At 52.1% G+C, this 25,651-nt stretch overlaps 1 protein-coding gene across 2 annotated transcripts in view; it reads left to right on the top strand.

The window, feature by feature from the left end:
• RNF165 (ring finger protein 165) overlaps positions 1–25,651 on the top strand; it is a 103,640-nt gene that overhangs the window by 44,020 nt on the left and 33,969 nt on the right. Inside the window, exon 1 of one of the 2 annotated variants that reach the window (XM_029922183.1) lies at positions 19,746–19,814. The exons of the other annotated variant lie outside the window; for it this stretch is intronic. Within the exon in view, the coding sequence (XP_029778043.1) occupies positions 19,763–19,814 (52 nt within the window). The 5' untranslated portion in view covers positions 19,746–19,762. Of the gene's footprint in view, positions 1–19,745; positions 19,815–25,651 lie in introns of those variants that run through there. 2 annotated transcript variants of the gene reach the window in all.

Raw genomic sequence — 25,651 nt, 5'->3', positions numbered from 1 at the left:
TGTCTCTTGAGTTGGAGACTATGGCTGCCCTGGTGATGTGACATCAGGGGTCAGGAGAAGCCCGTTCTGCCTTACCAGTGACAGGGCTTCTTCCTGGGCCCTACATCAAATCACACAGGAATGAGAATTATAGAGGGTCGAGCCAAGATGTTGTACATTCTTTTGGGAGATGAGAGTGGGGGCATGTCTTCACAGCTGGTGTAAATGACTGATGACAGATTGTCTTGTCTGGAGGCACTCTGGGAACTAGGAACTTGTACGCATGTTCACGAACACAGAAAGGGGCTCTAAAGAGGAAGGGAATGTACAAGGATGTCAAGGTCAAGACTGGGAGCTTTCCATGTTGGCTCTGATGACCCTACTGGATAAAGAACCATGTCTGGAGGTTCCCAGATTTTGCTCCTCTCTGCTGATGAGTGGAAGGAGGAACGAGCTTGTTTGAAGAGAGAAAATCTAAATACAAGCCCCACAGCCCTTCGTCTGGACATGTCATCTCTCACCCTGTGGAGTGCGAGCTGAGTGCCCACTACCTTCTTCCAGAGCTTCTCTGCCACTCCCCCCACCCAGCCTCTTGCTCTTCTCTTATGGTTTTGGCAGGACCCCCTGGAGGTAATTAATTAATAAATCACTGTTTGCCTTTGGCTTGGAAAAGTGATTTCCCCTGTCTGTATGTGACAACTGTTTCAGCTGAGCCCAGGGAAGTGGCTGGGGCTGGAGGAGTTGCCTTTATTAATACGCACCAAGAAGACTGTAATATCTCCATAAAATGAGAGGATGGGGCTGGGTGACATCATGGTGGTGTCTTCCAGCTCTGAGGCTCTGGCGGCATGGATCCCATGTCTCCAGAAGGAAACTTCCAGGCCATCTGGGCCCTTCCTCTTGGTTGTTTTGCCAAAGGGAGGTATTGGGGTCCACCCACAGCCTCATGAGCCTTGGCAGCAAATGCCTTGGCCCATCACTTCAGGGGGGAATGTTCTCATGGTGAGAAGGAAATGGGTTCCCAGGGTTTGTCCTTCTCCTGGCTGCCTTGGTGCCCACACCAGACAGGCAAGCTGAATGGCAGTCTCCCTACCCATGTACAAGGGTCTGTGGACTCTGACACCTTGGCTACTCTTCAATCAACCACATTGTCACCATCATCCCCATCACCTCTGGCATTTGTATAATCTGGTATTTTACCAAATAGCCACCATATACATAGTCATCCTGCTAGGATGGAGTTGGGACAGATAGAACCTTCATTATTTGACAGGAAGCAGTGGCTCAGCGGGGTTAATAGGCAGCGCTGCCCTCTGGGAACAGGGACTTTGTATAGGGCTTGCAGTATTCAGGGCTTACAGGGGAGAGATGTGTCCTACGTCCTCTTGAGGTTGTGTAAAACTGTGTGCTACCAACTCTACCTGAGTGCAGCTCTGGAAGGTGGGAAGGAAGGACATCAGAACCGGAGGAAGTCTGGAGCTGAGCAAGCCAGCTGAGTGAGGTGTGCAAGGATCCCCCGAATGGGAACAGACAGAAACCCCAGGCAGCCTCCATGACTGGAGAGGCTTCCAGTCTCTGCCATGGAGGACTTCTGAAATCCCAAGTTCAGGTCCCCAAAAGCAGACTCTTAGGTGACCTGGGGTTCTAGTTACGACAGCCTATATAGGGCATGCAGGCTGCCAGCCCGGATCCTGGGGTGGGGACCAACAGGCTCAGTGGCCAGGCAGGTATTCCTCCCAGGCCCGAAGGCAACGTTGGAATTCTTCCCCTGGTACTACAGCCCGGGATGTTCCCAAGTTCTTGTGGGCACAGACCACACACATACCACATAGTATCCCGTATGTGCCTCCTTGCCATTCCCGATCTAGATGAACTCCCGCATTTGACCCCATGAGGAACAGGATGCTGAGAGAGGCTTGCTCAATGGCTATTTGGAATTATTGCTGGGAGGGGAAGGAGGGTAGCTCCATGGTAAGGTGGCCTCGTCAGGGGGTGCTTGGGTCCTGCGAGTGTGTCATATCCTGTGTGTAATATCCCCTCTACCTTGAAAACACACCACTCACCTGTTACATGATAGGCTTAAATATCTAGGAACCTGTTGTTTTTACCCACTGTCTCCTAGATGCATTTGGTCCTAGGACCCTTTCCTGACATACGGGCTGCTGAGTCCTGAGCACAATTTGTTCCTGAAACAGACTCCGGGACCTGCAAGATGAGTGGAAAGAGACTGGGGGGCAAAATGCCTGCACTCTGTCTTCAAGGTCTGCCTGAGCCACGAAGGAGGACTTGGGAGGACAGCTGGGGTCTGTGGGGGTCCCTGCATCGACTTCACGGCTTCTTTCTTCCCTGGTGGTGTAGGCTCCTCCAGCCTGTTCACCAAGTCCTAGTCAGGAAAAAGCAGCTCTTTTGGGAGGTGGTTTTAGGCTGAATCAAAGAAAATGTCATTTCCCCAGAGTGAGGGGTAAACCTGGAGAGCCAAGAGACATGTTTGTGTGGAGGAGGGGGGCGTGAGTGAAAATTTAACACCCCACTTAGGGGCGGTCAAAACCAGATCTAAGAACACAGTGGTAAAAAAAAGAAAAAAGAAAGAAAAGATACAAAACACTGAAACAGCAGTCGTGGAGCTCATGTGCTAGACTCTGGGGGATAGGTTCTTGGATTTTTCTTATAGTTTATTGACTCTTAGTTTACAAAGGGTTCTATCAGTCTTGGTGCTCAGTCAACAACAGATTGAAAGCAACCAATTGGAAGGGGAAGGACAGGCTCGGGGACAGCAGAACTCGTCATGGAGACAGCTGGGTACACAATCATCTTTATCACAACTCACCACTGTGTAATTCTGACCTCTAGGAAATAGGGGAGGATGTGTTATATTTATCCACTTATAAGGAACTAGGAAACTAAGTGAGCACTTAGGAAAGATTTCCATACTAAATGATGGGGATTAAATGGGTAAGTGTCACTTGTGTGAATTTTTCTCAACAAGGCTGACAAAGGAAATATGACTATAAATTCTAAATGCTCTAGGCACATTCCCCTGGGACAGATGGCACTAGGTACAGGAAGCAGAGCATGTCAGGAGTCATCTGGTTCAAGCTCTTCATTCTGTGGGCTTAGAATGGGAGGTGGGATGGACAGGAGCCACCCAGTTAGAGGCCCACAGCTGGTGGGGGGAGGGACAATGTAACTCTCCCCTTTCTTTCTCCCCTGGGATTAAGCCCCATCGCCTTCCCTAACATCGCCTTCCCTAACATCGCCAGACCCTGTGACTCTTTCCTCTTCCTGCCTCCCCACTTCCTCCCATGGTGGAGTTAGCATAGGAATGGAAATAGTGGAAGATTCAGGCAGGGTGGGGGTCTCTCAGGAAACTGACTGCTTTAGCCATCACTGGTCTGACAGCAAGTGACAGAGGTTGGAGCTGGGTCACTGCGTCTGTGTCCTCAGGTGGTGTGGCTGGTTTCACAAAGCTCTGGCATATAGATTCTATTTTCAGTGGAGCTTGATTTTAAAGCTTGTGGACTTCTGGCTTCCTGTGAAACGGAACACTAACCCTTCTCCGAGGGATGGAAATAGGCCAGTTTCTTCTATTTTTTTCTCTCTAGGACGATGAATCCATCCGCCCCCATTCACGAGCACTTATGGTGTGGACTTAAGCATTTAAGGAGATGAAGGAAAAGGCGGGAGAACAGGACTCAGAATCCCAGGCTGGCTGGGGCTCAGGTTCCTGTTGCATCACTGCTGAGCCCGGAGCCCTTGGTCTTGGTAGTTAATTTGCCTCATCTGTAGAATGGGGACATGACACCTCATAGCTGTGTGAGGATCAAACCAGGTGATAGATATGAATAATTTAGGAAGCAGACAGTGAATAAATTATTGCGTAAAGGGGATTTTTACTGCCTTGCCATTTATGAGAGGGGTCACTGGAATTCTTGGAAGCAGTGTGCACACTTCACATTTCATAGTGGTCTGAAAGTGTGACAGACTGGCTTTGGCCGGCTGGGGGACTGCCGATGGGAGCTACTGCCCCACAGAGCTGAGGACACAATGGCGAGGGTCACGGCCTCCTCGATGCGGGCTGACACTTCTCTGTCATTTCCAGCTCACTGTTCGCTCGCGCTTCCTCGAGGGTTGTACTTCACATGAATTACATCCGTTAGTCTTGAGGCAGGAGACTGGGGTCCTGCACTTCGCGCCTTCATAGCGCCATGTATCCTGGAGCAAGTCCATTACCTGCTCTGTGCTGCGGGCTGTGTCTCTGTCGGGCAGGGGTGGGGGTGACATCACCGCCCCTGCAGGGCGTGAGGACAGTTAGAGACGAGGCTCACCACATGCTCGTACTCTCACAAACAACAGCACTGACGTTACTGCCGATATGTGCTGAGCCTACTCTGTGCTTCCCCCCTGAGCCCTAGGAGACATGGGGCTCCTGGGAGCCTCCTGGGCAGGCCCTGGAAGGGGGCAGAGGTGGTTAGCGTAGCCGGAGTCTCCCACATGCCTTCAACCTTAGCTGCCCTGTTTGGTCTGTTGAAATTTAAAGTGACTTTGCACACCACTGGCTGGTGGGCACCTGGTTGTGTTCCTGGCCGCGCCATGTGAAGAGCTTTGGGTGTGTCTGTCTCTAGCAGTGTCCTCTGCTCGTGCCTCTCCCCGCTTCTTGCCCCCCCCACCGACCCCCACACCACACCCCCCATGCACCCCACATATACTGCACACGGCTTACACACCCCACGCACCCCACATATACTGCACACGGCTTACACACCCCACGCACCCCACATATACTGCACACGGCTTACACACCACCCACACCACACACATCGTACCCCATGCACCCCACATATACTGCACACGGCTTACACACCACACATATCACACCACACACCCCCACATAACACTACACACACCACACCCCCACCCCCACATACGCTGCACACAGCTTGCACACCATACATATAACCACTCAAACACCACACCACATAAGACACATAACACACACGCAACATGCTCCACACCACAGATAACATACATACCTCCCAACACTACACACACAAGGTACACAGAGAACGTATGCAACACGTGTACACACACACACCACCCACACCCCCCCCACACACACATGCATCCCTTCTTTCCCTCCTGCCTCCACGCCCTGGCCCTCTCAGTGCCTCACCTTACCTGGCCTTCACCTTCAGCCTGCCTCCTCCCTAAAGATGCGGGCATCCAGCAGCCCGTGCCCACTGCTCTCCTTCCTGACCGCTCGGTGCATCTGACTGGACTCGGCCGGGGACTCCGTGCTGCCTGGAATGGCCCTTCGCGTCCGGCCCACAATAAGGCCCTCAGTGCCCTCCTGCAGTGACTGGTGACCATACTTGGTGGGAGTGGACACCACTCAGTACTGTATTGTTTGCTGGGTCTTGAAAGCCACACTTGGAACGTGTGAGGCTCTGTCCTGCTGGGCCTGTGAACACAGACTCCGCAGAAGTTGTCTGTAGAAGCCCGTGGGGGGGGCGTGTCAGTTCTCAGGGGAAGACCTGCGGAATGAGGTCAAGGCTGGCAGGTGCTGGGGCAGCCTCGGGGCTGCTGGAGACACTGCCCCCCACCTCTTCACTCTCCCCCTTCCGAGTACCATGGCCCTCAATTCGATACTCCGATGTGACTCTGCCCAGTCCCCGGCTTGGCCCCCGGCCTGTATGAGGGTCAGGGCCATCACACCTGTGCGTGCGCAGGAGAGCAGGGGGCCTCCGTGGAGCTGGAGGGCAGGGAGATGCACGGCTCTGGCCTTTAGGTGGTGGCTCCAGCCCCAGGAGCTGAGACCCGCCGTGGAAGAGCTCCAAGGGAAAATGGAGACCCCGAAGCGACTTCCCCACATCACTGGCACAGAGACCCAGGGGCCCCCAAGCCCACTCCCCACCGCACAGTAAGGGGGCGGCACAAGCTCTTTCCGACGTGGGGAGCTACGTACTCTCTAATGGCCTCACAAATTCAGATTTTTCATGGGTCAGGTTTGCTTAAATTGTGCTTCTGAATTTAAAAGCAGAAGCACAAAAGGGCACTGTGTTATGAATTCTAATATTTGTCAAGAGGATATGCCCACTGGTTTCATTCTGACAATATCCAGCTACATTTGAGGAGCGCTTCATGGTACAAGCCTTCCTAGCCTGTTCTGGGCTGTGGTGGGCAGTCCTGGGGGAGAGGGCTGGCCCCGGGTCGGGGCCATTGGCCAGGCCGCATCTGACCAGGTGACCTTGCTCCTGGCAAGGTAAGCAGCCTGACCAGAGCCTTCCAGAGGGCAGCCCCCAGGGCACACGGCCCTCCCTTCTCCCCAGGGTTTTAGAAAGACGTTCCTCAGTGCTGGGAGGCTCCTTCCTCCTCCTGTCGTGGCCTCACGCCCTGCCAGGCCACGGCCTCCTCCGCTACCCTCGGGGCAGGACTGGAGCTGGCCTGTATTCACCCAGGTGTGAGGTCCCAGGCCTGCTGTCACCCCCCTCCAAGGGCTTTTCCAACCTCGATGCGACCTGCAGGTTCTAAAACCTCCTACCCAGCGAAACCGTTTCCCAGTTCCTGGGAGTGTCAGCTGCTCTGCAGAGGTCCGCAGGGCCATCGCCCAGTAGGTAGAAAACAGGGTGCACTTGCAGTTTGGGGACTGGAAGTCAAGAGAACGCAAACTGGGCTCTGGGGTCCGACAGACCTGAGTTCAAAGCCTGTCCCTGCCATGTAATAGCTGTGCAGTTACTTAAGCCTCTGAATCTTGGTTGATGCGAGGCTTAGAAAACATATGGTGCCTGCCGCCTGGAGGGGCTGTAGGTGACCCCAGGGCGCTGGATCCTGGCATTATGGGAAGCAGGGGGAGTGGCCTTGGGTGCCCCAGCCTTTCCCTGTAGCTTTCTGCTGCCCAGAAGCATCCCCGGGGTATGGGGAGTGCACACCTGCTGCAAAGCAGACTCTTCCTCCAGAATCTTCTCAGGTGCAAATGACTAGGGACGGTGACATGATCTCTGCTCCTACAGAGAGACAGACTCTAAACAGGGTGAGAATATGAACCATAGTTGGTCAAGGGCATGCTCTGATTTCACTGCAGGAGGTCATCTTTCTGGGACAGAAGCACAAGCCCTGACACGGGCACCCTGTGTGACCCGTCCCCTGCACCAGCTCACTGCCCCACACAGAGACAGCTCCTTCCTTCTGGCCTGCCCGGCATCCCTGACATTAGTTTGGTCTCTGCTGGGGAGGGCTCTCCCCTTCCCTCTCAGTTGGCTGGCTGATACCCTAATGACTCTTCCAGACTTCTGCTTTTCCTGAGTCCCCATCCTTCCCTGCCCCCCTCCCCCCACCCACTTCCCCACTCGGCTCCCAGCTCCTCTGCTCACACAGCTACTGTGGAAGGGGCTTCTGCTGAGATCCAGATTGATCAGACAGCATGGAATCTCCAGTGGCTCGATGCGTATCAATAATTAACTATCCTGGTGGCATTTTCCTACCTACGTCTATTTGGGGTTTCATAGATCCCTCCGTACCCCACCCCAAATCCAAACAAGCAGCAGTCCCCTGAGGCAGAGTCTTCTCTTCATGTCCCTGACACCGTGCAAGGACAACTGTGGCCCGATGATTATTCCCGCAGCAGCCAAAGGCCTTCTTAACCGACAAAGGAAGGCACAAACAACCGACAAAGGAAAAAACAAAACAAAACAAAACAAAACAACACATAAAAACAGGTGCCCTAGCAGTACGTACAAGGTCTCTAGGAACCTGTAACATTCAGTTAACATGAACTTTCTTTTTTTTTTTAAATGTTTTATTTATTATTGAGACAGAGAGAATCAGAGCATGAGTGGGGGAGGGTCAGAGAGAGAGGGAGACACAGAATCCAAAGCTGGCTCCAGTCTCTGAGCTGTCAGCACAGAGCCCGATGCGGGGCTCAAACCCATGAACCGTGAGATCATGACCTGAGCCAGAGTTGGCAGCTTAACCGACTGAGCCACCCAGGCGCCCCTAACATGAACTTTCATGTGGGACTTTGCTCCTAGGGTGCTGTGAATCTCACGCAAAGCCTGTCACTTAGTTGGTAAAGACGGCTACCTTTGGGCCACAGACTGCCAGACTCAGAAATGTGCTTCCTGTGTTGGAACTCAAGCTGAAACCCAAATTCCATCCAGGCTAGCTGGGATCCTTTTCTACAGACACACGGGGCCAATGGACTCCAAGACAGAAGGCTGGCTGGCTATCATCCACACCCAGTTTGCTACTGCTGCTTTCCGGGGAAACTCCCAGACGGGCAGGGGACCTTGAATCTTGCTTCTCAGGGGCTGTGTGACCATCTCCACTGCCTGCCCTGTGCAGGGACTGGGGCTGGACACCTTGGGGTTTCACTGGGGACATTTGGGTTGCATAATTCCTTAGAGTGGGGGCTCTCCTGTGCATCGTTAGGATGTTTACCAGCATCCTTGGCCTCTCTGACTAGATACCTGTAGCAGCATCTACTGTCCCCCCACCTTTGTGACAACTAAAAATGTCTCCAGATATTGCCAAGTGTCCCCTGAGGGGCTAGATCGCTGCCACTTAAGAATTGTGGTTTTACATATTATCACACATAATCCCGGGAGCCACTTGAGGGACCAACTTGGATGATGACTTCCACTTTACAGATGGACTCACTGAGGCTGAGTGAGTTAAGCAACGTTTCTGCAGCTGGCCAATTGCAGCACCAGGACCCAAACCCGAGGCTGCTTTCTGACACCAAAGTCAATGCTATTGTTTTTTTCATCTTTTTAAAGTTTATTTATTTATTTTTTTTGTTTTGTTTTTGAGAGAGCGAGAGCGAGCAGGCAAGGGGCAGAGAGAGAAGAGAGAGAATCCCAAGCGGGCTCAGCACTGTCAGTGCAGAGCCCGACTTGGGGCTCTAACTCATGAACCTTGAGATCATGACCTGAGCCAAAATCAGGAGTCTGACACTTAACCGATGGACCCACCCAGGTGCCCCAAAGTCAATCATTTTAACCATGATCCTAACCATGATTCCTGCTGTGGGGGGTGGAATGAGATCTGGTTCACTCTCTGAAGCTCCAAGGAGCCAGGGATCACCTGGGAAAATGCTCAAGTTTGGGTGTGAGGAAAGGGAGCTAACAGGTTCAGTGCAAGGGTCCCGACTATCAATTCTCTTCCTTTAGAGGCTTCCTGGGGCCAGAAAGGCAGGGATGGGAAGAGGTAGCTGAGTGGTCAACCCGCTTTCATTCTGCACTGGGGCTGGCTAGCTTTGGGCCATGTGTCACTATCTAGTGTCACAATCACACTGCATACTACGTCACCGAACATGCAGTAACCGCCCACCGGAATTACTCATTGGAGCTCACGATTCTTAGGAAACCCCCACAGTGCAGCTGGCCTCATGTAGTCTCAGTGGGGCCCACCTGTGCACGTGCAGTTTGCTGCCCTTGGCTGGGCTCTCTCACACGTCTGTGTTCCTACCTGGACCCTGGGGCTGTGCTGGCTTTGTTCCATTTGATCACATTGTGAGAGAGGTTAGCTTCAGCTTGCTCCCATGGTGAGGCAGAAATCCGAGAGAGAGAAATGGAGAAAGGAGGTGTGCAGGGCCCTCTGAGGCCTAGGCCTCGAACTAGAACAGTCACTTCTGCCTCATTCTATTGGCCGAAACAAGTCACACAGCCAGCCCAGATTCTAGGGTTCTAGGGTGCAGACATAGACTCCGCCTCTCATGGAGTGGCTGCAGAGCCACAGTATAAGAGAGTGGAGGCAGGGAGGGGGCAGCTGGGGCCTTTCTTGTGTTCTCTCTCTTGGAGAAGTCATCTGGCCTTCTGGGGGCCACGGGAAGCCCAGGCCCTGCTAGTGAGAGGGGCAAGGGGCATATTAGCAGGCTCAGGCTTCTACAGAGAGATTCTGGCTGCCTGGAGGCAGACTAGGTCTCCTGTCACTTCTCAGGATGCTGAGCTCCTTGAGGATATGGACTTTGTTCACCGCTGAGTTCTGAGAATCCAGCAGGTTCCCAACACACAGTAGGTTCTCAGGTGTTGAGCACAAAGTTAATCCAATGAATTCACCTCGCCTGATTTCAGTGGTCTTTGTTCAGTCCCTACTGCCTATTGAGCTCAGCCCTACTTACTCCAAGCGTCAGAAGACTGTCCAGTCTCCACCACAAACCAAGAGCTGGACAGGACTGATGGAGGATGTGACTGAGAGGCATCTGGACAGCTTGGAGTGCTGGCCCTCAAACCACACCCATGTCGTGACAGCCTGGACCATCCAAGGAAGGGCGTGCAGACGCCTGGGTCCCTGGAAACTCTTCCTAAGTTCTTGGCACCATGTGGCTTGGGTGGATTTTCTGCTGATCTTCCAAGTGGTTCAGTTTAGCCAAATCCAGTGGGTGTCTTGGCGGCCTGATGGCTTCCCTTTTCCTTTGAAAGCCTGAGAGGTTTGGAAGGGAAATCTGAGACCGTGCTCGAGATTCACCACAATGCTGTCTATGTAAGGGCAGCCGGGATGGGACAGACTTTCAAAACCTCAGATTCTTAGAAACAGGAAGCTGGCTTCTGCCAGGAGTCAGCAAGGCTAACCTCCCCCGGCCAGGCCCAGAGTCCGGGCTTTGTGTGGCCAAGTGGGCCCGTGCCCGAGGTGTCTTCTCTTCCTGCTCTCCCACCTGGAGGAGGAAGGAAGGGGTCTTTAGGAGAGATGACATCCCTCTCATCTCCACCTTCAGCCTCTCCCAGGGTCAGGAGGGGGCGTAGGGTGGGAGGTAAAGTGGGATTCCTTCTAGATCAGGAAGTAATCAGACCAATGTGCGTGGTTTCTCAGTGATGACTGAGAGTAGAGATCACATGCCAGTCACTTAGGTCAGGCTGTGTGGAATGTGTGTGTGGTCACGGGGAGGAGGCAGGTGAGTGTGTGTGTGTGTGTGTGTGTGTGTGTGTGTGTAGACACAGGGAGGTGGCAGGGTGGGAGGGAGGGGACAGGTAGAAGGAAGAACAAATACCAGGAGACCAGGTGTTATATGTCGAGTGTGCATCTGGTGGCCTGAGGCTTTGCCAGAAGCTGTGGATGGTCCAGGAGAAGAAATGCAGCCCTTTCCTTCCAAGGTCCCCCCGTGAGTGGGGACAAGAAGCTGGCACAGGTGAGACTGCTAACCAGCAGGGATGGGCAGTGTCCCGTGAAGTGTCAGATCATGTGGCTGGGACACTGAGGCTGGAGGGACAGTGAGGGGAGGTGGGGGAGCTTGGAGAAGACAGGAGTGTGAGTTTGGTGGCACAGTGGGTTGGCGGGTCCAGAATGGTGGGGAGCCCAGTGCGGTCATAGAACTGAGAGCATCCAGTTCAGCACTCGGGCTCTGTGGAGACCAGTAGCCTGATAGCTGCCATCGTGGGTCCGATCTCCATGCCAGGGGAGGCCAAATACCCCAGATGTGGTTACCCCACCTTCCTCTGTTCGATGCCCTTGGGTGGGGTGGGTGCTTACTATGCATTTTCCCTTCTTCTTTCCCGGATCCCCATCTCCCATGAGACAACACCTAGTCACCGTATAGGACATGCGTAGAGCAGAGGTGGTGCTCTAAAGACTGTTCTGGGAGTGCTTGGTGCAGCGCTGGCCCCCTAGATGGCTGTTGGAGATGATGGGGCAGGAAACCTGCCTTGGGGCCTGGGAATCTGTATTTGAACAAATTCCCCAGAAGGGCTTGGAAACCACTTCTGTGTATTATGATTGTGAAAAACCTTCAACTATAGGGTTTTCCCCAGAACTCCCTGTTGCCCTATGATGTTGGCTGAGCAGGGATAGCTGTGCCCATTTCCCGGATGGGGACCATGGAACTTCTGAGAAGAAGCATTTGTCCAGGGGCATGTGGGGATGGATGGTAGAACTGGGATGCCCTTTTCCATCAAACACTCCTCGCTAGGCTGGGTCAGGCAGCAAGGCCTCCCGGGAACGTGTGCACTTGAAGTGGACAAAGCCATGTGACTCCCCAGGAAGAGCCTGTTTTATCTGGTTAGCTAATGTGCTGTGGTTGCTGACAAGTGGCAGAGAGCAGAGTCCTGGGGGCACTGGGACTCAGGACGGATAGGCTTTGACAGGCAGAGAAGGGGAGGCAATGAGAGGAAGGATCAGCTGGCAATGACAGTGTCCAGGGCTGCTTCAGACCAGTCCTAGAGGCAAGTCACTGGCTCTTCCCATTCTGGCTGTTGGACTCCCAGAGAGCTCCAGAATCATGGACTGTTATAAAGCAGAAGGCATCTCACTTTACAGGTGAGGAAACTGAGATGCAGAGACAGGAAATAACTCATGGAGTAATTAATCATAGTGCACTGGGGTGATGTCTTCATTAACACCTGACTAGGGTGCATGCTTAGATTGTTCCAGATTCAACAGCCACTTATCAAATCATCCGTGTGCTCTCCTCCTTGCCTGTCCAGACCTGCTCTTGTTCTGTCTCATCTTGGACTGTTTCTCTGGTTTTCTCTCCAATTCCCTGATGCTGAGCCCTTGTATTCTACATTGTGATTGGCTTTTCCAAAGCACTTTTGTGCACAGCATCCTAAAAGGTGATTGGGACAAGCGACCCACTTTACAGATGAATAAACTGAGCCTCAGAGTTAGTGAAGTGCAGATAAGGGACCAGACCCAGGCTGTTCTGATCTTCAGGCCCTCTGTGTTAGACACTCTGACTCTCAGAGAGGGCACCCCAAACTCATAACTGGACCCTCACCCCACCTCTTAGCCTTCCCCTGGTTTCATTTACCAGGGTTTGGATGGCCTGGTTTCCTTCTCTAGCTCAGACTTCTAAAAATGGGCCTTTCTGACCCTCATTTATCACCCCTCTCATCAGCTCCTCTCCTCTGAGCCTTTTGCTTGGACCATATGGGCAGTCTCTGGGTGCCTTCTTTGTACTTGGGCTTGACCAGTTTCTGCATCGAGGGCAGGGACCAGACTGCTCACTTCTCTGTGTTCCCCGGGAGAGGGGCTGGACGTCCAGCATATTCCCGGTAAATAGATGTGGCTTTATGAAGGGCTCCGATGGCTTCTTCCTGGCCTGTTAAAAGAGTGCTGTTATGGCCTCCGTCCCCTCTCTGACAGACTCAGATCAAACGGGGACCCTCAGTCTGTTAATGGGTAGTGTGTAAGATTGTGTGACCCGCAGAAACGGGGAAAAGCCTTGCCTGTGCCATGTCGTTTCTAGGCAGGCAGAACGCCTCCCTGTTCTCACAAGTCCCCAGCTGTTCGGAACATTCCCCGGAGCATCAATGTGCCTCTTAGTGTGGTGGGCCGAGTCAGACAGTCTGTCGGGGATGCTCTGTCGGCTTCCTAGGTCTGAACACAGCCTGAATTGTGCCAGCTTTCAGCAGTCCTGTCACTGTGCTCCTGAGGGCCAAATCCTGTTTCCTCTGTCTGCATTTTTCCCTCCTTAGTCTTCTGTTAGAATGAAATGTGCTGGTAAGGGCTCAGGATTCGGGCTTGTGGAGGCATGTACACAGTCCATCTGGGTCTACTGGGGAGGGCAGGTTCTAGATGGGCAGGTGGAAGGGATGGGGATGGGGATGGGATAGAGGGAGGTCGAAGCTGCTAGGGGCAGAGATTGCCACCATCGAAGCTAAGCCTTGTACTGGAAATGCTGGGAGGCCTGGCCCTCCCACATAGATTGAAAGACTAAGCATGCAGGCTGAAACCCTCGGGGACCATGTGACCTGGCAGGTGAGGGCACGGGAAGCCCAGGCCCGGGTCCCCAGGGTCCTGCTTAGCCCCCCGAGGAGGTGAGGACAAAGCTCACCCAGTGCTCCTCCAGGCTCTGCCTGAGGGTGAGGTCCTGGGCCAGTGTGGGAGCCACTTTGCCTGCCACCCCGGTCCTGGTATGACCCAGGGTCTCCCAGCAGCCAGCCGGCTGGATAGGCCACGCCAGACTCAGCAGGTCAGCAGCCGAAGTCAGAGGACAGCATGGGGCACTGCACCCCTCCTCCATTTCTGCAACTACCGCTGTCACTCAAGGACAGCATTTCCTTATTACGGAACGTTTCTGACCTCTCAGTGTCACTCAATTAAGAATGAAGATTCCATGTATTTAAATTCTATAATGGATCCAAGAGCATGAAGGCATAAAAGGAACTTAGCAAAACCCTCATCCTCTTTTGGGCAGGCTAGGTGACTTGCCCACGCTCACCCAGCTGCTCAGGGCCTTGGTCCTCCTGGACCGCGCCGGGGTCAGAGTGTGGAGCAAAGGAACACGCGAAGGGAGCTGGCTCTCCCTCTATCCAGTCATCTTCCCACTGAAGCATCCTTGAGGGAAGTCCTCCACCTTCAGGGTGCTCTTGCAAACCATCCCATCAGCCCTCAAGGCTCAAGCCCCTCCCGGGGCTTCCAGGAGTCATGGGCCTTTGAGTTGAGGAGGTTTTAGAAGTGTCTCCGTCTCTGCTCCTCAAATAAGGGGGGAAGACACATCCAGGTCCTGGAGTCCAGCTGACAGCACGGTTCCTGCCACAGCTGGGGTTTTGCACTGTGGGCAGGGCCACCCGCTTTTATCTGCTCTTGGTGGGGCCGGTCGAGGGGGGAGGGAGGATTCTCTGCGAGATCTATTTACACAGAGAAGAATTGGAAACCGCAGACTCACAAAACCCCTCCTCGATTCCCAGCAGGAGGTTTTGGACTTAACTTGCTCTGCGGGAGGTCTCCTCTGCTTCAGCTGATGGTCCATGAACTGCATGTATTTAAAGTGTACAGTCTGATGAGTTTCGACATTATGTATATACCTGTGAAAGCATCTGTCCCCTGCTGGTTGGCTCTTCCTGACTAATTCATTTATTAGATCAGCTACTCTTTGAGAACACCCTCCACACCATGGGCTTTTGCAACCTTATATTCCTTCTAACTTCTACTCTCCACCCCCAGTTTCATCAGGTGGCCAGGTAAAACACAGGAGGCTCGGTTAAAGTAGAAGCACAGAGAGACGATGAATAGGGCTTTTTTTTTTCTGGAATACATATGTCCCAAATATTGCATATGACATACTTCCACAAATATTGCACATGACGTATTTATACTAAAAATCATTTGTTGCTTATCTGAAATTCTAAGTTAATGGGGCACCCTATATTTTTATATGCTAACCCCAAAGCTCTAGCCTCATGTGTTGTATAGAATTCATGTATTTCCTCTGGCAGGAAATAGCCCTTCTGGTGTTTGAAGACAAATCTCAGAGCTCCCTGATGTTCTGAGCCTTCCTGGTGTTTTAGGGTCCCGCACAGCACCTCCTCTGGTCTCCCGTCATGAATTTAATTAATGATGTTAAGATTGTGTTTGCCTTTTCGAGTCATGTTCCATGGCCTCTGTTGACCTCACATTGACTGGTTGCCATCAGGCAGTCCCCTCCAGCCCTTGGGCGTTTTTGAGTTGCCTTGGCTCCTTCATGTCTGCCGGTGTTTTTTCATCTTGTTGATTTGTCCATGCTTCTGGGCCATTGGAATCCAGAGTGTGCAACCTAGCAAAAAATCTCTCCTTCCCAGGTTAGAACATATCCAGACCTGATAAGCCTGAGTGGTAGACCTTCAGTCAAGTGATGGGTGAAAATGTGGACCTGGCCACGGCGAAGCACAGACACCTCGGTGTGCCCCGGATCAGAGCCTCCCTTCCCCACTTCCTGTAGGCTGACATTACCCAACACTCACCGGGCCAGCTTACCTGAGTGTAGTATCTATTATCCAGACTACATTTCTCATTTCATCTACAAACATTTTATAACAGTCTTCTTCAATTTTCCAATTCATTCATTTCAGGGAGTATTTATAGAATGCTTCCTTGTGCCAGATGCCTGGTGAAAACCAGATCCATTCCATCTCCCAGCTGAGGTAACCCCATCACAAAGGCTCATTCTTTACGGACCTCTACTGGCCCCTCGTGATTATCAGTCTCCTCTTGCTGCCCCTTTCCCTTTTTAAGGGATCACAAACCATTTTGAAACCCATTAAAAATTTGTCAAGGTGTTTTAGATTCCAATTTAAAGTTTCTCAACTTCATCTTTTTTTCCTTGTGGGAAAATTTAAACACAATTCATGGTCGGAAATGTCTGGCCCTCTGCTGCTATGCGTGATTCCTCCAGAATTGCTCAGTAGGTCTGTGGTCTCTCCTCAAGCCCTTTCCCCTGTGTACACTATAATTTAACAGAGTTGAAAGACATGTGTCAGGTGAATGTGCTGGATGGCTGGCTGCCTTACTCTTCTTAACTTCTAATTCTAATGAATTCTAAGTAATTTGGTGGATGTAGGTCAAGGACAGGAGAAAGGGCACCAGGAGAAAGCTAATAATAAGCACTTACTGTGTGTCCGATATACAATGCATTCAGCATTCATCATATGACCCCACCCTGCTCCAGCTCAATGCAGGAGAGATTACGAGCCCTGTTTACGAGCTGGAGAAACTAAGGAGCTCCGAGAAGTTAAGTCACGCAGCTGGAATGTCTGTGTGATATTTGCAGAATCCACATCCGGCTCCGTTCAGCCTCAAAGTCTGTGTTCTTTCCACTGTGCCACAGACTGCGCTTAACTTACAGCAAGTATAATATGGCCAAACTCAGTGTTTAGACAGATGAAGTTCATCATGTAATTCTTTTTTTACATAATATCTGATTCATAAAATGAGTTGACTATTTCAACCACGTTTATCGTGGGCAGCCTGACAGCCTGCGTTGTCTCTCCGGGACACAGGAGGTCGAGTGACTTGTTGAGTGTGCCAGAGAATTTTTAGCTGTGGGGGCAGCTGAGAGGCCAGGTTTCTTCAGCTCAGAGGGCTCCCCAGGAATAGCAGTGGCCGAGGGAGGTGCCCGTGGCCAGGGAGGTGGGCAGACAGCTGCCAGGAGCCTCGGAGTCCTGTGAGCGGAGGGCTGGCTCCCGGAGAGCGCAGGGCAGGGCGCACCAGACAGTTGTGGGGTGGGCGAAGGGTACAGTGGTGGCCCAGGGAGGGACTGTGAGGGCTGTAGGCATAGCAGGGGGCTGGGGCTACGGAAACAACAGAGTGGGTGGAGGATTGGACAGAAAGGGTGCTGGAGAGAGAGAGAAAGAGAGCAAGGGGTGACCTTGGGAAGGTTCCCAGGCCCCTGCCCTGGCCATGGGTCCAGATGGGTTCTGTATACCCCAAGGGGTAGGACAGGTGGAGGAGCAGGTGGGAGGGGAAATAAATTTGGTTTGGATGGTGGCGTCACACGTGTAGTGGGACATGCTGGCTGGCATCAGGGTCTGGGGCTGGCTGCTGAGATTCGGGGTTACTTCCGGGAGGGTAGCTGTTTTCTAGAGTTATTTGTATGTAAGACCTTCCCCGAAACAAATCTCCCTTTCTCCCACCCAGTAAGATTGTGCTGGGATTTGTGCACACGTGTGTGCCCTCCCCCACTCATCCACATACACCACATAGTCCTCTCACGTGTCCACACTCACACACGTGTACACACCCACACATGTGTGCACCTTCACACACTTAGCCACAAACCCACACACACTCATACATAACCACACACTCACATAGATACCCATGCCCATGTGTACATCTTTACACTCCTGTTGAGTACACACACTGGAACACATTTACACACACATTGTGTATCCCTTCAACATGCATCCATATACACATTCACAGTCCCCTTCCACACATACACAAATGCTCCCTCCTATACACTCACACACCTGTACATATTTGCGCACTGACACACATGTACCCTCACATACTTGTCCCTGCATGCACTCCCCTCATATATGTATCCACACACTGGCACACACACACACACACACACATTGTGTACACCCTCACCCACCCACCCACTCATGCAACCCACTCACACACCTTCCTCATCCACACACACTCACTCCTGCTCACACAACTGTGCACACTGATACACTCGTTTAAACCCACAGCCTCACATGTGCGTATACCTTTCTCATCTCCCTCCTACTCAGAGGCTGCACACTCAGCCCTTTACAGCCTCCTCAGCGAGCGGCCACCATTTGGGGACTGGATGTCGTGGGTGGAGGAGTGCCTCCACGGTCAGGGGCCCCCACCTGGGGTGGTTCCCCATTCCTACTCGCCATTGACCTCATGGGCGCTGGTGGGGCTGGCCAGCCGGTGCAGAGCCTCTCAAGGATGTGCAGCCCTTCGGTCCTCAGTTCCAGGCCCTGAGGAGACCAGCATGTCCTTGCAGTGGGACAAAACATTGGAACTCGAAGAATTCATAGAAAGCCTCTCATCTGGCTCATTGACAGAGGCCTGACCTGCCCAGGGTCACCCTGCCGAGTGGTGGCAGGTTGTTTAGGGACTAGAACACCAGGATCTAGGGTGGGGGGAGGGGTGGCGCTCGGTGCCCAGGTTGACATGTTTGATCACAGCAGGATCAGAGGTGGGCCTGTACTGAAGCCTGGGCACAGGGCCTACCAACAGCGGTGAGGCCAGATGTTGGGCTGTGGGACCTACGTCCTTGGGGCTGGCGCCTGGGCATGAGCAGTTAGGATACGGTGCATGCAGCCCCCATCTAGCCCAGAACGCCGACGTGGACAGGGATGCCCAGGGCTAGGGGAGGCCAAGCGTGCTTGACTTTGCTGATATCACCCTCCTTCTTCTGTCCCTGAACAGCCTAGTTTCCCTTTAAAAATGACTATTTATGGAGCTCTTATTTAAGAGTTATCTAAAACCTTCTCAAACCTGACTTTTGCCCCTGCCTCTCCCAGCTCTTGGGGGAAATGAAGACTATAAATTGCATCCTACCGCATGAGTTGGGCATCCTTTGATCTGCCTTGAATTCCCCAGTGTTTGGGATCTATTTGAAATACTGGACTCAGTGAACAGGGGCTACTGCCTCCTTTCCCAAGGCGTGTGTGGCCTTCACCCTACGGGGGGGGGGCACCAGCTCTGGCCTGGGGATCCACTTCAGACTCCCCAGGTGTCCCCTCTAAGCCAGTCTCCTGACAGCCCACCCAAGTATCTCCACTGAGGCTGGCCTGCTCCCATGGGCTTTCTCTCTTTGGTGCATATTATCTTTATTATCAGGATGTGGCTTTATTTTTTCCCCTGTTATAAAATCAGGTAACAAGAAATTTGGAAAATATCATTCCTAATCCCGTCACCCAACAAGACCAGGTTAACCTGTCTGTGTATTTCCTTCTAGATTTCCTCCTTAGGCAGATGGGGTCTTGTTTAGTTTTGTTGTTGTTTGTTTTTGTTTTGAAGTTGAAGGTTAATCCCCTCTAATGCGGAAGTTGTTTCCAGACCCATGGCTCTAGCAGTGGCTTGCATGAAAAAAAAAATGAATCACAGCTGCTATTCATAGCTGGATTTTAAAAATTAAGGGCAAGGAAGCACTTGCTGGGACTGGGCTTGATGCCTTGAGGCATGCCAGGGAACTCCTGCTTGGAAGGAGCATACCTTCTAGGTAGGGTGACAAGATCCACTTAGGTAAAAAGTTGGGTGATATCACATGTATTATGTCATCACAAATGTGATGCTGCTTAGGGGAAACTTGCCTGTTGAGAAACACAGAGATCGAGGGCGTCTTCAGCAATCCAAGGGGGCACAGATCCGGTGAGGGAGTCAGAGAAGGCTTCCTGGGGGAGGTGGGATGGTGGTTGAATGCTGAAGTCTTTAAAGATGGACGTTGGGAAAGGGGGCTCCATTTCAGATTGGGGGGATATCCCCTGGGGGGATATTCGGACACAGGAAAGCTCCAATAAGTATGGAGGTCTGGAAGTAGCTCAGTGAGCAGGGGCCATGGGCTGGAGTCAGACGTGATGGGTAGTGCCTGTCCTGGACTGAGTAGGGGGCCATGAAGGAAGCTGAACAAGGCACTGCGATGGAGGCTGCATTTTCAGGGGAAGGTGAGCAGGAGGAATCTCAGGTCTGCTTCAAGGAATAGGAAAGACACCAAGAGGGAAATCTGCCAAGGGGTAGCCCTTGCCTTGCCATCCCTTAATCCTACCTCCTCTCTGATCAGACCTGGTCTCAGGCTTATCTGACTGGCATCGGCTTGGCCCATGGCATCTATTATACAGCCTGGAGGCAGGAGAGGGTCTACAGAAGTGAACCACTCAGCACGGAGAGCCAGACTTCCTAGATTCAAAGTCCAGGTCTATGGCATTAAAGCCCACCCTCCAAGACCAGCAGGAACACGCCTGTAGCCCAGCCCTGGTAGGTGGATTAGCCTGCCGCAGCAAGCCAGGGCATGCATCCTGGGAGACTGTGGGGCACCTCCGCATGGGGCACTAAAGAAGGAGTGCACCCAGAGTTTGGGGGCTGGAAAGAATCCCAGCATGGTCTTGATCAGAGTCGGTAAACTAGTCGGTTGCTGGAATAGTCAGAAGTCATATCTTTAGAACATGCAAGCCTGTTCGGAATTGCCGTCAGATCGGTTTGTCTGTGGTCTTCTCTTGGAACATATGGGTGTGAATGAGCTGGTGTCAAAGCATTTGAGCTTAGCTAGTCTGCGCTGTGCCGTTTTTCTGTTTTATGAATCATCACACAGGCCTCTTTGCAATTTGTGGTTTCTGTTTCAAGTTGTGGTTCCCTAGTCACTGCCTATCTGCCCACAGGGCCATTTCCTACCTCATGTTTGCCCTTGGGCTAGTTACTTGCCCCCACTGTGCCTTGGTTTTCTCACTGGTAAGTAGGAATAATAGCAGCAGCCATACTGTGAGTGCTGAGGATCATGTGAATTAATATATTTGAAGCCTCTAACTGAGTCTGATACACAGTGCGTGCAACATACATGCCGGCCATCATTATCACTACAAACCTTCAAGACTGAGAAAAAGAACATCAATATCTTTACTGCCCCTAAAGAAAGGGTAGTCTGTAAATTTATTTTCCACTTACGGGGGGAAAAGAGAGGTACCATGATATGAGATACCTTGACCAGAACAGGATCGTGTGGAAGGGAGCAGCCACTGTGATCTAGAGCAAGCAAGCCCTGTTTGACTGGTGTGATCTTCTAAAGAGTGAAGGAAGGGTATGGAAGGAGGCTTTGAGGTTTGGGGCACATCTATGTGAAAGTGAAGGATGTGACACAGCCTTCCTTAGTGTAGCCAAAGACAGCGCGGAAGGAAAGGCACTAAAGCAAGGACACTGAGGTTCGGATTCGATAGGGAAATTGAATTGTCTGACTCTGCATTAAGTACTGGGTGGGTAGGCTAAGGGGCCGTGGGCTCCTGGCCACATCTGACTAGATCCGAAGTTGTGGTACAGTGGAGAGACCCCCGGGATACGAGTCAGGTGCTTTTGAGTGACAAGGTAGTGGCTTTTCTGTCCTCCTTTGATCTTAACCTCCCATTCATAAGACAAAGAATGCGAAGGCCTTTCAGATCCTTGCTTTCTTCACTTCAAGGCATCCTGGAGATCATGGTCATTCTTCCTCATGACAGCGCAGTATTCTCTGAATTCATGTTCCCCATCCACCGACACCTAGTTGTTCACAGTCTTACAAACCACTATGCACATTTTGTACATATATCTCTCTGGACCTGTACACGCTGAGCTGTACACGCCAAGCGGTGCGGCCATTGTCAGGGGTTGTGCATTTGTGATTTTCGTGTCCGTCACCAGATCTCTCTCCGCAGTGGCTGCGCCAGGTATAATCTTTCTGCCAGGTGTGGGCCCTGCTATCTTGCTCATGTGTTTGGGGCGGTGGGTGGGATTTCTTGGTGATTCCTCCAATCTACCTGCCACCTCTAATAGCATCTTGCTGTGCTGCTGCTTCCATTTCTTTTTTTTTTTTTAATGTTTTTTATTTATTTTTGAGAGACAGAGATGGCACGAGCAGGGGAGGGTTAAAGAGAGAGAGGGAGACACAGAATCTGAAGCAGGCTCCAGGCTCTCAGCTAGCTGTCAGCACAGAGCCCGATGCGGGGCTCGAACCCACAAACTGTGAGATCACGACCTGAGCTGAAGCCGGATGCTTAACCGACTGAGCCACCCAGGCGCCCTTGCTCCCATTTCTTAAGGTATCAAATGCTGGGATGGGCTGGGCTTCTTGTCACACTCCTTTCCTTGCAACTTGTTTTCTGCTTCCCACCCCAATTTCAGAAAAAGGAGAAAGAAAGAGAAATAGAGGGAGAGAGAGAATGAGAGAGTCCCGGATGTTCAATGTCTTACCGGTGATATGCCAGCAACTGTCATCATTGCAACATCTGTGAACACACACCTTGCTTCCCACGGTCAGGGGGGAGGAGGAGGAAAGGAGCATAGCCGGCTGTGTGTGTCAAGGGGAAGGTCAGGGCCCCTCAGGCTGTGAGACTGAAGGGCAAACTCACTGTCCAGGTCCGTGAAGGATCCTCATCCTTAGCTTAAAGAGGCTCCTGATACGGTAATTTCGCCCCAGGAAGAGGCTGATAGGCCTAGATCTTGGCTGTGACCTGGAGCTATGCCCAGAAACACCCAAAGCTATGCCCAGTCACCCTCCAGGAACTTAGTTGAGGGGGAAGGCTTCTCCGACAAACAAATGGAAACCCGGCACAAGGGAAATGTAAACATGACCGAGCAAATGAAGTGTCTCTTGTCCTTTCCACTCTTGTCATGGGCAGAGCACACGGTGAGCTCACTTTCATGCATCATTTCCTCAGTTGTCCAGGCTGATGAAAATGGTCAGAAAGGAGTCCCTGGATCCTGCAACATGTGCCGATGCAATGTCTACAGGGCTCTTCTCTCCCTCCCTCCCTCTCTCTCTGTCTCTCTCTCTCTCTCTCTCTGTCTCTCTGTCTCTCTCTCTCTCTCTCACACACACACACACACACACACACACACACAACACACACACACACACACAACACACACACACACACACACACACACAACACACACACACACACAACACACACACACACACACACTATTCTTTAATCAGACATCTCCTGGGCACCACTGTGTGCCAGATGCTGGCTGTGCATGGGTGGCAGATGACCAAGACCCCGCCTCCACCCAGGGGAAGCTGCTTAGACAAGGCCCCTTGTGACAAAGCACAGGATAGAAAGTGACAAGTGTCATAGACAAGATGGGCAAATCGCACCCTCTGGATCACCCCTTCCCTCTCAGTGACAGTTCTCTTAGTTTCCATTTCCTGGGCATCCAACGATTTCAAGGGAGAGAAGCAAAGTAGATAGAAGAGCGTGGCTCCCCAGACCAGGGGGGGTGAGGCTTGCAGGCGAGAGCTTCAGGTCTAGGGTCACTGCTTTGGGTTGGGCCAGTTTACTAAAAGAGGAGACTGTAGTGGCGTTGGCTGGAGAAGGAAAAGAGATGAGATTTCCTCAGGGCCTCTGCACTTGGCCTTTTTTGGTGACATAATGCCATATGGCCATCATGAATAGGACATGTGCTTTTGGATCAGTAGATCACTTCTCACACTGCAGTTGGGAGGCAGTTTCATGAGGCCATTTGCATTTTCTTGCCATGTCCCCTTTACTACTGATCATTCCAACACACGTTTGTTAAGTACCTACTGTGTGCCAGCAGTGAGCTGGTCAATGGAGGTCTTGTGTCATGGAGTTGATATTCTGTATGTGTCCTTGACTATGATAAACCACCCACCCCAGGGAGGCTCACTGGGATCTTAGTGGGAGAAGCTTGAAGAAGTCTTCACATTCCGAAGAGCTGAGGCCATCCTGGTGGAATCTCAGGCATGGGTCAGATATTTGGGCTGTTGACCCAGTGTGAACACGACGGGGTGTGTTCAAGAATGAAATCTTGTTGGTTTGTGACCACATGGATAGACCTGGAGGGTATTTTTTTTTTAGAAAAAATTTTAAATTTATTTATTTATTTTGAGAGAGTAAGTGCAAACGAGAGTGGGGAAGAGAGAGAGGGAGAGAGAATCAGAACCAGGCTCTGTGCACTGTCAGCACAGAGCCCTAGGTGGGGCTCCATCTCTCCATGAGATCATGATCTGAGCTGAAATCAAGAATCTGCAGTGTAACCAGCTGAGCCACTCAGGTGCCCCAGACCTTGAGGGTATTATGCTAAGTGAAATAAGTCAGACAGAGAAAGAGAAATACCATATGATTTCACTTACAGGTGGAATCTGAAAAGCCAAACAACAAAACAAAAAAGAAGCAGACTTACAAATGTGGAGCAAAACTGGTGGATGCAGAGGGGCTGAGGGCCTGGGGGGCTGGGTGAAATACGTGAAGGAGTCTAGTTAAAAGTAAATGAGTCACAGGGATGAAAAGCAAAGCACAGGGAATACAGGTAACGATAGTTTAATGACTTTATATGGTGACAGATGGCAATTACCCTTAACGCGGCCATCAGTTCATAATGTATAAGTTGTACACCTGAAACTAATAAGAATACTGTGTGATATGTACTTCAGTTAAAGGGGGTGTTGTTCAGGGAAACCAGACACAGCCAAGTAGCTGGACCTGCCTGAGTTATGGCCTGGGGCCGAGCCATGTGTGTGTGTGATCTTCACATCTCCTTGGTCCCTTCTCCTGGACTCCTGGATGCCCACTGGGAGGAGGGACCAGGGGGACCATGGCGTCCAGCCCCCTGGAGTGGCATCAAAGATGCCAAGCTCCCTGGGCTAAAAGCCTCTTGTCAGCAGAGTAATTGGATCTGACTTGCAGCAAGCAGGGAGCAGAGGTATTCAAGTCAGCCGTGCTATTTTTAAACGCCCTCTCTTCCCCGCGTGCAGATCTCAGGCTCAGCGGGAGAGAATGGCTCATCTCGGAACCTCTCCCCCCACCCCAAGTTTAACCAAAGTTTATGTCTCCCCACCCTCATCCTTCAAAATCACATCTAGTGGGCAGCCGCCTGTGAATCCTGCCATGACCACCACATGTCCTGGATCGGGGAAGGGTGGACTCCACAGGCCGTGGCGTGGGAGGGACGCATGTTGGTTTTCAGGCCAGCTGCCCAGCTGGCTGGAGGCAGTCCAGCAGCCCTGGTCTCTTGGTTGCCTGGCAGCCCCAGTGGCTTACCACTAGGCCAGCAGGCAAACATGTCCCTGCCTGTCTGCCGTCTGCCACTGTCTTTGACTCTTGATCGCAAGCTCACAGCTGCCTGTCAGGCTTTGAAGACAGTGGGAGTCAGAGCAGAGAGCAGGTAGTCCCTAACCAGTGTCCCTTTGGGAGCTGAGCCCCATACTGCATGCAGCCTCGGGTGGGGAGAGGGCTCCGGGGAGGCCAGCCTCTTTGAGTAGAGCCGCTGCAGAGGCACCCTCCATTTGTCTGTCTTGTTCTTCCCATTTGCACACTTCCATCCCCAGCACCCCTCGCCCCCAACCTCAACCCCCAGCACCTTCAGCCATGGCTGGCAGTGAGATGCTCCCTTTGCCGAGGATTTAGGGAAGACAGAAAGGGGCTTGCTGGTGGTTCTGACAGCCCCTCACTCTCAGAGAAGGACAAGGCCACCTTAGGCAGGAGCTGTGGCAGATATGGAGTTGCTGTTAGCAGCCGTGATGGGGCGAATGCCTGTCATGCTCTAGAGGTCACACCTGTGGGCTATGTATTCCTGTGCCTTGTGACAGGTGAGGACACAGAGGCCCCAAGGGGAGCCCCCCTGGCCAAGGTCACTGGAAGGTCCTTCCTCTCTCCCTGACAAGGATCCTCAACCCACCCCTCTCAACCTTGCCAGAATTCCTGATGTTTAGGAATCATTGAGGCTTCAGCTTCAAACAGCACAGCTCTCTGAGAAGGTGGGGGGTGTTCCAGACACCTTCCTGCCTTCGCTG

This window comes from Suricata suricatta, chromosome 14 (genome assembly GCF_006229205.1).
Source record: "Suricata suricatta isolate VVHF042 chromosome 14, meerkat_22Aug2017_6uvM2_HiC, whole genome shotgun sequence".
NCBI classification, from domain to species: domain Eukaryota; kingdom Metazoa; phylum Chordata; class Mammalia; order Carnivora; family Herpestidae; genus Suricata; species Suricata suricatta.
This window is presented reverse-complemented; position numbering and strand designations above follow the sequence as displayed.